The sequence below is a fragment of the Drosophila subpulchrella genome, chromosome X (genome assembly GCF_014743375.2).
Source record: "Drosophila subpulchrella strain 33 F10 #4 breed RU33 chromosome X, RU_Dsub_v1.1 Primary Assembly, whole genome shotgun sequence".
Lineage (NCBI taxonomy): Eukaryota > Metazoa > Arthropoda > Insecta > Diptera > Drosophilidae > Drosophila > Drosophila subpulchrella.
This window is the reverse complement of record NC_050613.1, coordinates 12,799,299-12,810,605: the sequence shown is the minus strand read 5'-3', so window position 1 is coordinate 12,810,605 and position 11,307 is coordinate 12,799,299. Positions and strand designations below refer to the sequence as shown.

The window sequence follows — 11,307 nt, the reverse complement described above, 5'->3', positions numbered from 1 at the left end:
TTCTATTTTTAAAAGTTCAGTTCACATTCAGTTTAATTCTTCGCAAATGTTGCAGTGTATTTTCTTACCACTTACCAATTTAGTAATCGATAGTTGGTGTGATTTATTGAAATCGGCCAGTCGAAGTCCGGGTTTCATTATCAGATCAGAAATATGTCGGAGCGAAAGAGTCCGCTGAAGATAAACCGCTCCAACTCGGAGGAACAACTGGTCCAGGTGCTGGCCGATCTCCTGAAGCGTTGCTCCCAGGAGGCGTTGTCCAGACAGGATAAGTTCAGCGTGGGACTTTCGGGTAAGGATCGGGATCGGGATCGGGGTCAGACGTGTCAAGTGGCTGGCGGTGGGCTGATAAGCCCAACTTGAGGTGACCTTGCCCCAGGTGCGATCTGTGAAATTCCACTCCCAAAGTCATGTGTCTCACTGCGTTCACAGGTGGTTCACTTATCCAGCTGCTGACGAAAGCCCTGAAATCCGGCGCCTTGAAAACCGAGAAGTGGGTGTTCTACTTCTGCGACGAGCGATATGTACCGCTGGATGATAGCGATTCTACCTATGGTGCCTACAAGGCCGACTGGCTGACCCATTTGCCGAGCATTAAAGACTCCCAGTTCGTTCGGGCCGATACTACCAAGCCGCTGGACGATTGTGCGTTGGACTATGAGGCAAAGGTCAGGGATCAAGTGGATCGGTTCGACCTCCTGCTGCTGGGCATGGGACCCGATGGCCACACCTGCTCCCTCTTCCCCGAGCAGCCGGCCACGCTCCAGGAGTCCCAGCGCCTGGTCATCCCCATCAGGAACTCGCCCAAGCCGCCACCCGAGCGGATCACCTTCACCCTGCCGCTGATCAATGGCGCCCGGGAGGTGGCCTTCGTGGTCACGGGTGCCGGCAAAGCCAGTGTCGTCAAGGTGAGTTCAAATACTAGAAAGGTAGAGTTAGGTTTTGACTAGAAGATATCCTATCTTAATAAATATAATCTCACATATGTATAGTACTTGTTAGCAACCTCAGGTACTTAATAAAAATATCAAAATAATATTGATTATTTTATATATTATATTATTATATATATTATAATATTGATTGATTTTTTTTTTTAAATAAATTTAAATTGTTATCTATTTTAAAATTATCAACATTTTTTTTTAATTTCAGAGTGTATTTGTCGATCAGGACAAGAAGTTTCCCGCTGCCTGGGTGAATCCGACACAAGGACAGTTGACGCTAATTGTAGACGCGGGTGCTGGAAAAGAAATTTGAATCCTATAATGACATTTGTTCTTAGATCTTGTAAAATAATTATATTTTTTGATACAAATGTACGGAGTTTTGTTTATTGGGCATAGGTGAAAGCTGTTGTTGGTAAAATAATATTAATAAGTAATAAGAACAAAATAATTGGTTAAATGATTTTTTGTTTATAATTAAGTAAAACCTTAAATTTTCTGTGGATAAAAATATATTCAGATTTGGCTTGAAAATGTTAATCGAACTAGCACCGGTACTATCGGCAGCACACTATTTATCGATGATTCGTGTGCCCGTACTGGGTAAGTCAGCGAACGGCGCACCCAGTATGACCGCACTTAAGGTCCCAACAAACGCCTTGTATTGGTAAAAAAAAAAATTAAGGAAATGCAGCAGCAGTTGCTCTAATTTTTGATGCCCACATGCAATAGCAAGGACCTAAGGACGCGATACAGCCATGGCAACGCACCAGCCGCACGCGCAGCTGGAGCCGGGTTCGGGTCAGGAGCAGGAGCAGTCGGCTGGCCAGCCGGCGGGCAGCAAGATGATTCTCCTCAACGCAGTGGACACCACCATGGACACGGAGCGCGTCTGTCGCGTTTGCCTGAAGGACGCCTCGCTGGACGGGGAGTTGCACTTCATCTTCAACGATACGCCCGTCGAGGAGGATGCCAATCTGGCCCGCATCCTTGACGAGTGCACCCTGCACCAGTGTCATCGGCACGACGGGATGCCCCCGCATATGTGCGGCCCTTGCGTGGACGCGGCCCGCCATGCCTATCGCTTCAAGCGGCACGCGGAGCGCTCCTACTGCTCGCTAGTGGCACTGCTGGGCCGCTCGCCCCAGCTGAAGGCTCGCGGCGCCGAGGCGTCCAGCCAGACGGACCAGGTGGCCCTGCTGCCCTGCGAGATGTGCCACGACCAGTTCCTTAACAGCCTGGAGCTCCGCCTGCATCGCAATCAGGTGCACAGGACGAACAAGGATGGCAGCGTCGCTACGGGGACGGATGGCCAGCAGCAGGCAGAGGAATTCAAGTGCAAATTTTGCCCGCAGCATTTCCCGCATCTCCGACAGCTACGCAGCCATTTGGCGCGCAGCCACGAGCAGGTAACGCGACTCCAGTGCGGCCAATGCCATCGCACCTTTAGCCGTCGTGATCATTTGCTGCGCCACATGCGCAACAAGCATCGCGACCTGGACGACGACCTTCTGCGCACCTGGCCGCCGGCGGATGAAAATACCATGAACAGCGACGGCGGGGACGAGCTGGTCTCCGCTGAGGTGCTGCTGAACGAGGAGGACGACGACCATGATGGGGTCGGTGAAGCTTTCCAGTGCAATACGAATCCCATTTCCAGCAACGAGGAGGACGATGAGGATGACGAAGAGCCCAATGTGACCAATCAAACTCTGTGGCTGCACATTAAGCCGGAGCCCTGCCTGGAGGCGGAGGAAGTCGACCTGGCCATGCAGCTGAAGCTCGAGAAGAAGCGTCGACGACGGGAGAAGGCGGAGGCCCAAGCCGAGGGCTCCATGAATCGGCCTGTAAAGGGTGGGTGTCCAATGCGTTGTGGTCACAAGGATGTAAGAACTAACACAAATCCCTTGCGCATTTTCCAGATGAGCCCATTGCCATCGGCGACTCGCCGTTTAGCATTAAGGAGGAGAGCCACCCTGTGGGCAGCGAGGACGAGGCACCAATGGGAGTGGAAGATTTCATGAAGCTGCATGTCAGTGGCGAACTGACGCTTAGTGACGAGGACCGGTTCGGCGAGTTCGTGGACGATGATAGCGACCTGGATGAGGATGAGGACGACGACGACGACGACGACGGTGGTGAAGATGGTGGTGAAGACGAGGATGGGGAATACCGGCTCAAGCAGGAGCCGCTAGACGGCGAGAAGCCGCCGAAGAAGTCCAAGTCCGGAAGGCGACGGCGCCGCAATAAGGGCGAACCCAATCCCGAGAACCGCTGCGAAGTGTGCCAGCGCACCTTCTCACGCCACTGCCACCTGCTGCGTCACAAGCTGTCGCATTTGGAGAAGAAGCCGCACAACTGCCCACACTGCCCCAAGGCGTTCGCGCGCAGTGACCACCTCAAGGCGCATGTGCAGAGCCTGCACAGCAACAAGGAGCACAAGTGTTCGCTCTGCGAGGCTGCCTTTTCGCGACTGGACGCCCTGGAGCGTCACAAGGTCAGCAAGCACAATGGCGAGGGTCTTGAGCCGGGCAGCGAACTGAAGCTCCAGCTGGCGGAGCACACATGCGAATACTGCTCCAAGCGTTTCTCCAGCAAGACCTACCTGCGCAAGCACACGCTGCTGCACACCGACTTCCTCTACGCCTGCAAGACCTGCGACGAGACATTCCGCGAGCGAGCGCAGCTCAGGGAGCACGAAAAGACCCACACCGGGCAGCGCAACTTCCTGTGCTGCATCTGCGGCGACAGTTTCGCTCGCAACGACTACCTCCGAGTGCACATGCGTCGCCACAACGGCGAGAAGCCCTACAAGTGCCGCTACTGTGTCAAGGCCTTTCCCCGCGCCACCGATCTCAAGGTCCATGAACGGTAAGTGGTGCTCCAAACTAAGTTATAAATGGAGCTTTAAAGTTGTTAGTCAGTTGCTATACAAAAGCAATTTTAACCCTATAATTTCTAATCGCTGTCCCTTAATCCCACAGTTACCATACGGGCACCAAGCCGAATCTGTGCAATACATGCGGCAAAAGCTTCCACCGTGCCTACAACCTGACCATCCACATGCGCACGCACACCGGTGAGCGGCCCTATAAATGCGACCAGTGTCCCAAGAGCTTCACGCAGAGCAACGACCTCAAGGCGCACATCCGGAGGCATACGGGCGAGCGGTACAAGTGTCCGCACTGCGACGCCTACTTCCTGCAGCTGTACAATATGCGCAATCACTGTTTGAGCGCCCACAACAAGCACATCGAGACGAAGACTGGCCGTCTGCAGCGGACGGGCCTGCTGGACGATGGCGGGCAGTCGCATTTGACCACCGTGGTCATGCCGCCGGCACGGTATCCACATGATTTGGATCCCCAGCTGGCCGTGGTGGCCGCAGCTGCTGGCACTGAGAGCTCATCCGCGACTACCGTCATCCACTCACCGGGAACGTACAATGCCACGCAATCCTCTGGACTGGCGCCGGGATCAGCGGCCGCTGCTCCAACCAGCACCCTCGATGGAGCCAGCTTTGTGCCCACGACGGTGAATGCGACGGCTGCTCCGTTTGGCGCCTTCAACTTTCCGCCTGTCGTTATGGGTAAGCACTGCCAGAATAATATCTCCCTCCTTGTCTAAACTATGAATATCCCTTATGATTTCAGCGCATCTCATGTACAACCACGGAGGAAGCAGCCAGCACAGCCAGAGTGGAAGTGACACGGGCAAATAGCCATCGTCTTGGCCCATATCGATGCTGTACTGCGTGCTCCTTCTCCAGAGGACTCTGCTCCACCTCAACCCGAACACAAAACAACTATTCCAGTATAGACTTAAGCTTCCCTCTGTACATAGCCGGCGGAATGGAATGGAATGGAGAGGAGAAGGGTTGAAGGGTTCATCACAAGCGCTGGCATCACCCATGCCGGCCATTTTAATGTGTTAATATGTATTTAATAGTCGAATAAGAACTGCTTACATCTTAGTGCGCAATGTAGGCGGTTGTAACATTTTTATATAGCTTACATAAGTGCGTATGTATATTAAACTAAAACTCGCTCCCATCCCCCTAATAATTTAAATTGATGAGCTAATAAACGTGAAAACATAGTAAAACAATCTATAATTACATCTATTAGTGTTCATAGTTGAGGATATAGTAACTTTAGATTCAGTTTATAGAGATTTTAAAATGTAACAATCGGATTCTCTTGAACTCTACAGCACGTCCATTTTGGATACAATTTTAAAGTTCTGTGTGAGTGATTAACTCTTATAAGTTTTTTAATAATGATACATGTACATATAGTAAAGAAGTCTTATCTTCAAGTGTTTTATTCTAATTCGCTAAAAATCGATCGATTAAAAAATGGAATAAAATAAACAAGAATTCCAATGATTCTTAGTGGACATAATACTCGAATAAATTTCCAATGGGATTTTTACTATTTCTGAATACTTCAACAATTTCAGCTTACAAAAAAAATATTACAGGATACAATGAATTCTTCCCGTTACCACGGTAACAATAAAACACACTGTTGTGGTCAAGAAAAAACTGACATCATTTTTTTTTATTATGAAAACGTAAAACAGAAAATAAAATGAAATACATAAAGAAACGCCAACTGTTAAGAATAGTAGGTACGTGTTAATTTCAGATGATCCGCAGTGGAACTTAAACTAGAACTGCCTTCGTGGCTGCACCACCATCAGGCTTTCCCGTGGCACGGGCAAATTGGGATTCACCTCCGGGTGGCGCTTTCTGGGCACGGCCAATTGGTGTCGCTGCCGCGGCAGCATTGAGGAGCGACTGGTGGGCTGGAATTCGTCATAGCTCACACCATGCTCGGCATTCTCGTCCGTTGTGTAGTCCGTGTCGTTGGGTGCGTCCTGGTCCGTGGACTTGGTGCGCGGCTTCTTGCTGGAGCGCGTTCCAATGCTCCGTCTGCCCATGCCGCCGCTGCGGCGCAGTGTGTTGTCCAAAACGCGCACGCGCTTCAGCGGCGACTTGGTGGCCTTCAGGTGGCCATGCGGCTGACTAGCGGCGAGCAGGCGCTGGGCCGGCGACGCCTTCATCGAGTTCAGCGTGTTCATCAGACTGCGCTTGGCGTTCGGCGTCCTGGGGCCCGTCTGCATGCCGGATGGATTTGGATTCAGCCGCTTGTGCAGATTGCCAGTGCTCTTGGTCACGTTTAGCGGTCGTAGGTGCTGTTGCGAGGGCGTCTTGCGCAGCGACATGGTGGAGCTGGAGAAGGTCGACATGTTGCGCAGAGTGCGTGGCGTGCGCGGAGCTGTCGATCCTGGAGCAGGCGGCGGCATATTCTTGCTGGCCGATGCCGGGGCCTTCTTGCGGGCCGAGTTCTGCTGCTTGGTCTGGCGATGGCGCTCCCAGTCGGCGGCCATGCGCTCGAGTATGTTCTCGCCGTGTACCAGGAAGGCCGTGTTCTCCTGGGCCTCGTAGGCCTGCACCAGTTCGGTGATCTGCTGCTCAATCTTTGGCAACTTGGACGTGATGGCCTTGCGCTCCTTCTCCTCCTTGAGCAACTGACCGCCGCGGTTGTTGAAGCGATTCGGCTCACTGGCCTTGGCCTCCAGTGCCTCCATGCGAGCCCACAGCTCGGCCCGACTTTCGTACAAATCAAATATGTCCTTGTTCTTGTTGTAGAAGGTCTTCAGGTCGTCCAGCTCCAGTTCGTGCAGCTCCAACAGATCCTCATTGTACCAGTCGTTGTAGTAGTTGGAGAAACGCTTGCGCTCCTGTGGGCTCTTCAGCGTGAGATCCCACCACTCCTTGATCTCGATGCGCAGCTGCTCGATGAAGGTCTTAAGGTTCTGTCGTCGCAGGGCCTGGCAGCGCTGCAGCTCCTCGCGCAGGACATCGTAGGTGCGTTGGGTGTACGAGGTGGACTCGCGCACGCGACGCATGGCATACTCGTCCGTCTCCTGCAGCCGGTCCCAGAGAACGCGAATCTTGTCGCGCATATCGTCGATGCGCTCGCGCAGCTCCTTCACCTGATCGGCAAAGGACTTTTGCATGTGACGCAGCCGCTCGAAGGTCTCCGGCGTGAGACAGTGATCCACCTGGTTGAGCAAACGCTCCTCGGCGTCCGTCTGGGGCAGACACTCGAGCACCTTCATGTCTTGCTTGATGCTCTGGCGCAGCTGGTCCATCTCCTTGAGGCGCAGCACTCGCTGGTCACGCAGCTGCTCCAGGCGATCCCGGAAGGCGTCCATCTCCTCGGGCAGGGGCAATGGATCGGCCAGCAACGGCTGCGGCAGTTCGCCCAGCTCCTCGCACAGCTGCTCCTGCTGCAGGAGGAGCTCACAGATCTCTGCCCGCCGGCGGCCCAACTCATCGCGCAAATGCTCGATGCTCTTGTCCAGCTTCAGTTGCCAGATGACCAGCGGCATGTCGTCCGGACGCTCGCCAATGTCCACCGACTCGTGGAGCAACCTGGTCAGATCGGTGGCCTCCGCCCGCAGAGCGGCTATGTCGCCGAGGATGGCCTGCTGCTTCTCGCGCGACTCGTTCAGCAGATCCGTGAAAAAGCTGTGGGCATGGTCTTTCAGCCGATGGAGGAACTCGCCGCAGGTCTTCGGCTCGAACAAGTGCGACCACATCGCATGCAGCTGGTCCACGTGCTCGCCCGTCATCTCCAGGATCTGGGCCTTCACCGCGGTGGCACTCGGCGTGTTCATGATCTCGATTTCTGCGAAAATGCTTGTTTCTATCTTTTTGTTTGTTTTTTTGGGATTGAAGGTTTCACTTGGGATTGGGATCACTATTTGTTCGGCATGTCTGTCTGGCGAATTGCCGAATGTGTGCGATCGTTGCTTGGATTTTGTATCGAGGATTGAATTGAATTGGATTGGGAATGCAATGTGGGTTTAGGGTTTATTTAGAGTGCATCGCTGCACGAAATTAAGTACTGAATGAAACGATGACGCCAGACGAAATTTCGGTAAATTCAAACTGAAATGGCGGCCAAAAAGTATTGCCACCCTGTTTGTGGGCAGCGTTGCCAGAGTTCGCAAGGCGACATAGACCAGGGCTGCAGGTATGGAAATACCCTATTAAAACGGTACCTAGGTACATTTGATATTTAAACAATAATATTTAATTTGGTACTCCCGAAACTGTTCCATTTCAAATTGTATAAATTTATTTATATATAAAGCAAATTCCAATTTTACAAAAAAAATTTCAAACAACATTTTTGATAGCTTAATTAAATTAACGAAGCATAATCCTTCCAGGAATATTCCAGAATCTGTTATTTTTTAACTGCTTTCAGACCTTGCATTTGCACAAAATATATAGTAACAATGTTAGATATTCTTTAATTTCTTCATTTTATTTGTTTACTATGCGCGTGTTAAAATAGAGATGTTATCAAACAAATAAAAGCAGCCTTCGTGTTATTTTCTCAAGATAAGCCCCCTTTTTTGTATGTACATTGTACAATTTAAAATAAATAACCAAGACGAGGTAATGTAAAAATACATACATATTTATTTTACTAAAATTTAAAAGTCGACCATTTGCTCATTCAATCAGACACAGTTATAGCCGAAACAGAGTTATCATGTGGGAAACACATCAAGTTTTAAATTTAGATGGTCTTTGTGTATCAAATATGAATATGAAATGGTCTGCTCACAAAAGGCCTAAACTATTTACTAAAAATGTAAAACAAAAAGCAAAACTGGGCATTGCCGATTGCTTTGCTTTTTGAGTCTTGAGTAATTGAGCGAAATACTTCAATACAGGTAGAGATGGAACACAGATTAGTTGCCGCTTTGATTGCAATTAGATGTGATTAAGGTAGGACCCTCAGTAAATAGGCCGAGTAAGCCTAGATCTCTCCGCTGCCCTCGTTCTCGTCCGCGTAATCGTCGTCATCCTCATTCTCTTCGCCGGACGGAGGTTGCACATGAAGCTGGGGGATCGGACGATTCCTCGGGTGATTCTTGCTTCCAATGCTGGGCCTGCCCGCAGCCTTTCCACGGCGCACCGAATACTCCAGCACTCGCACCTTCTTCAGTGGCGACTTCATCAGCTTCTGGCCATTCACTCCTAGTCCTGGCTCCGAATTGATGCACTCCACCGAGGTTATTAGATTTCGATTGGCCACTGCCGCCGCCTGAGCCATATTCTTGCCGTCGTTGGGATGGCGCCTCTTCTGCAGATTCTCTGTGCCCTTGGCGGCATTGCTTGTCTCCAGCAGCTTCTGGCCATTCATTCCCAGCACTGGCTCCGAATTGATGCACTCCAGCGAGATTATTAGATTTCGCTTGGCCGCTGCCGCCGGCGGAGGATTGTTCCTACCTTCATTGGGATGGCGCCTCTTTTGCAGATTCCCCGTGCTCTTGGCGGCAGTGCTGGCGTTTACCTTGGACGGGGTCTTTTTCAACGATGATGAGGATCCATGTTTGCCCCGGTTGCCTTTCAGTGTATTTGGTGTAAGAGGCACTACCGGCGGCTTCATTTTACTGGTCGTGTTAAGCACCACGTCCTTTTTTTGGGCAGACGGCTGCTTCTTCGACAGACGGTGCTGCTCCCAGTCCGCCGACATGCTCTCCAGTATATCCACACCGTTCACCAGGAACGGCGTGTTGTTGTGGCTCATGTAGGCCGTCACTAGCTCTGTGATTTGCTGATCGATTTTGGGCAGCCGGGACGCCAAGGCCTTGCGCTCCTTCTCCTCCTTGAGCAGCTGTCCGCCACGATTGTTAAAGCGATTCGGATCGTTGGCCTTGGCCTCCAGTGCCTCCAGGCGTGACCAAAGCAGCGCACGACTGGCATACAGTTCGAAGATTTTCCTATTGCTGTTGTAGAACTCCTTAAGGTGATCCAACTCCATTTCGTGCAGCTCTAGAACTTCTTCGCTCTGGTTATCACAGTAGTAGCCGGTGAAGCGCCTGCGCTCCTGTGGGCTCTTGAGCGTGTAATTCCACCACTCATGGATCTCGACGCGTAGCTGCTCGATGAAGGTTTTGAGGTTCTGGCGCCGCAGTGCCTGGCAGCGTTCCAGCTCCTCTCGCAGTATATCGAAGGTGCGCTGGTCGTAGGATGTGGATTTGCGCACGCGACTCATGGCATATTCGTCCGTCAGCTTGAGGCGCTGCCAGAGGATATCGATCTTTGCGCGCATCTCGTCGATGCGCTCGCGCAGCTCCTTTACCTGCTCGGCGTACTCTATTTGCATGGCTTGCAGCAGTTCGTAGGATTGTGGTCTGATATCATGACTCTCCGGGTTAAGAAGTCGCTTTTCGATGTCCGTACGGGCATAGATTTCGAGTGTTTTCATATTGTGCCTGATGCTCTCGCGCATCTGCTCCATTTGCTTGAGGCGCAGCTCTTTCAGATCACGCAGCTGCTGCAGGTGACACCGAAAGGCGTCCAGCTCGTCGGGCAAGGGCAGGGAATCGGTTGGTAGCGGCTGTGGCTGTTCGCCCAGCTCCTCGCAGAGCTGCTCCTGCTGATGGAGCAGCTCCCCAATCTCTGCCCTTCGCCCGGCCAGCTCCTCGCGCAGATCCTCAATTCTCTTGTCCAGCTGCAGTTGCCAGATGACCAGCGGCATGTCGTCCGGACGCTCGCCCATGTCCACCGACTTGTGGAGCAGCCGCATCATATTGGCGGCCTCCTCGTGCAGTCCTGCTATCTCGCTATTGATACCCTGCTCCTTCTCGCGCGACTCCTTGAGGAGATCCATGTAAAAGCTGTTCGCGTGATCCATCAGACGGATGAGGCAATCCTCGCAGGTTTGCGGCTCGAACATGCGCGACCACAGCTGGTGCAGATCGTCCACATGCTCGACCGTCATCGCCAGGATCTTCGCCTTGTGCTCGGTGAAAATCATTGTCTATGGTTGTACGGCTTTCATAAAGGGCGAGTTCAAATAAGTAGAATTGTTTAAATAATTCGAATTAGAAAAATGGACGCCAAGTGACTTGCTGCTAAACCGGTAAACTTCAAACTGTACATAAGTCCTGTCATTTCGCACACTGACAGTTGAGTGTTGTGAAACGACAGACGGTGCTGCCATATCTTCAGCTCTTGAACTAAACTATATGGGGGATTCAGATATCATTCTTGTTAGAATAAGACCAACTCAAATGGAAATGTTCGGTTTTTTTTAACAAATGTACTAACTTATTAAAACAAACATACATTTCGGAGGCTCCGCAGAAATCACTCTAGCGCAAAGTCTTGCAAAATTAACATTAATGCACATACAAAAACTTATGCTGAATGGGCGCTCTACTTAATAATTTATCCGTTTTATCTTCTCAAATGTTGTTTTTAAAATCTCGTTTTCCATGCGCTTTCTATATCTTAAGCCCAATTTAAGTTTATCATATGTAT

General features: G+C 51.1%; 4 protein-coding genes across 4 annotated transcripts; 2 read left to right on the top strand and 2 right to left on the bottom strand.

Moving 5' to 3' along the window:
* Nucleotides 1-122: 122 nt before the first annotated feature.
* Nucleotides 123-1,322, top strand: LOC119558245 (probable 6-phosphogluconolactonase). Its single transcript, XM_037871569.1, has 3 exons — nt 123-292; nt 433-908; nt 1,156-1,322. Exons 1-3 carry the CDS (start codon nt 154-156, stop codon nt 1,258-1,260), a joined length of 720 nt encoding a protein of 239 aa, XP_037727497.1. The 5' UTR covers nt 123-153; the 3' UTR covers nt 1,261-1,322.
* A 207-nt stretch (nt 1,323-1,529) lies between these two features.
* On the top strand, nt 1,530-5,054 carry LOC119557406 (zinc finger and BTB domain-containing protein 17). Its single transcript, XM_037870153.1, has 5 exons — nt 1,530-1,614; nt 1,680-2,801; nt 2,870-3,818; nt 3,932-4,536; nt 4,601-5,054. The coding sequence occupies exons 2-5, from the start codon at nt 1,706-1,708 to the stop codon at nt 4,666-4,668; spliced, it is 2,718 nt and encodes a 905-aa protein (XP_037726081.1). The 5' UTR covers nt 1,530-1,614; nt 1,680-1,705; the 3' UTR covers nt 4,669-5,054.
* Nucleotides 5,055-5,476: 422 nt separating this feature from the next.
* On the bottom strand, nt 5,477-7,900 carry LOC119557710 (protein regulator of cytokinesis 1). Its single transcript, XM_037870591.1, has one exon. It carries the CDS (start codon nt 7,635-7,637, stop codon nt 5,619-5,621), a length of 2,019 nt encoding a protein of 672 aa, XP_037726519.1. The 5' UTR covers nt 7,638-7,900; the 3' UTR covers nt 5,477-5,618.
* Nucleotides 7,901-8,428: 528 nt separating this feature from the next.
* Nucleotides 8,429-10,923, bottom strand: LOC119555878 (protein regulator of cytokinesis 1). Its single transcript, XM_037867533.1, has one exon. It carries the CDS (start codon nt 10,799-10,801, stop codon nt 8,795-8,797), a length of 2,007 nt encoding a protein of 668 aa, XP_037723461.1. The 5' UTR covers nt 10,802-10,923; the 3' UTR covers nt 8,429-8,794.
* Between the last annotated feature and the right edge of the window lie 384 nt (nt 10,924-11,307).

What these genes read in the sequence shown, in the direction of transcription:
- LOC119558245 (XM_037871569.1), top strand. Translation starts at nt 154, where the DNA reads ATGTCGGAGCGAAAGAGTCCGCTGAAGATAAACCGCTCCAACTCGGAG. An exon ending in GTTCAGCGTGGGACTTTCGG is followed by an intron (nt 293 to 432) that starts GTAAGGATCGGG and finishes CTGCGTTCACAG; the next exon opens with GTGGTTCACTTATCCAGCTG. An exon ending in GCAAAGCCAGTGTCGTCAAG is followed by an intron (nt 909 to 1,155) that starts GTGAGTTCAAAT and finishes TTTTAATTTCAG; the next exon opens with AGTGTATTTGTCGATCAGGA.
- LOC119557406 (XM_037870153.1), top strand. Translation starts at nt 1,706, where the DNA reads ATGGCAACGCACCAGCCGCACGCGCAGCTGGAGCCGGGTTCGGGTCAG. An exon ending in CATGAATCGGCCTGTAAAGG is followed by an intron (nt 2,802 to 2,869) that starts GTGGGTGTCCAA and finishes CGCATTTTCCAG; the next exon opens with ATGAGCCCATTGCCATCGGC. An exon ending in CTTTCCGCCTGTCGTTATGG is followed by an intron (nt 4,537 to 4,600) that starts GTAAGCACTGCC and finishes TTATGATTTCAG; the next exon opens with CGCATCTCATGTACAACCAC.
- LOC119557710 (XM_037870591.1), bottom strand. Translation starts at nt 7,637, where the DNA reads ATGAACACGCCGAGTGCCACCGCGGTGAAGGCCCAGATCCTGGAGATG.
- LOC119555878 (XM_037867533.1), bottom strand. Translation starts at nt 10,801, where the DNA reads ATGATTTTCACCGAGCACAAGGCGAAGATCCTGGCGATGACGGTCGAG.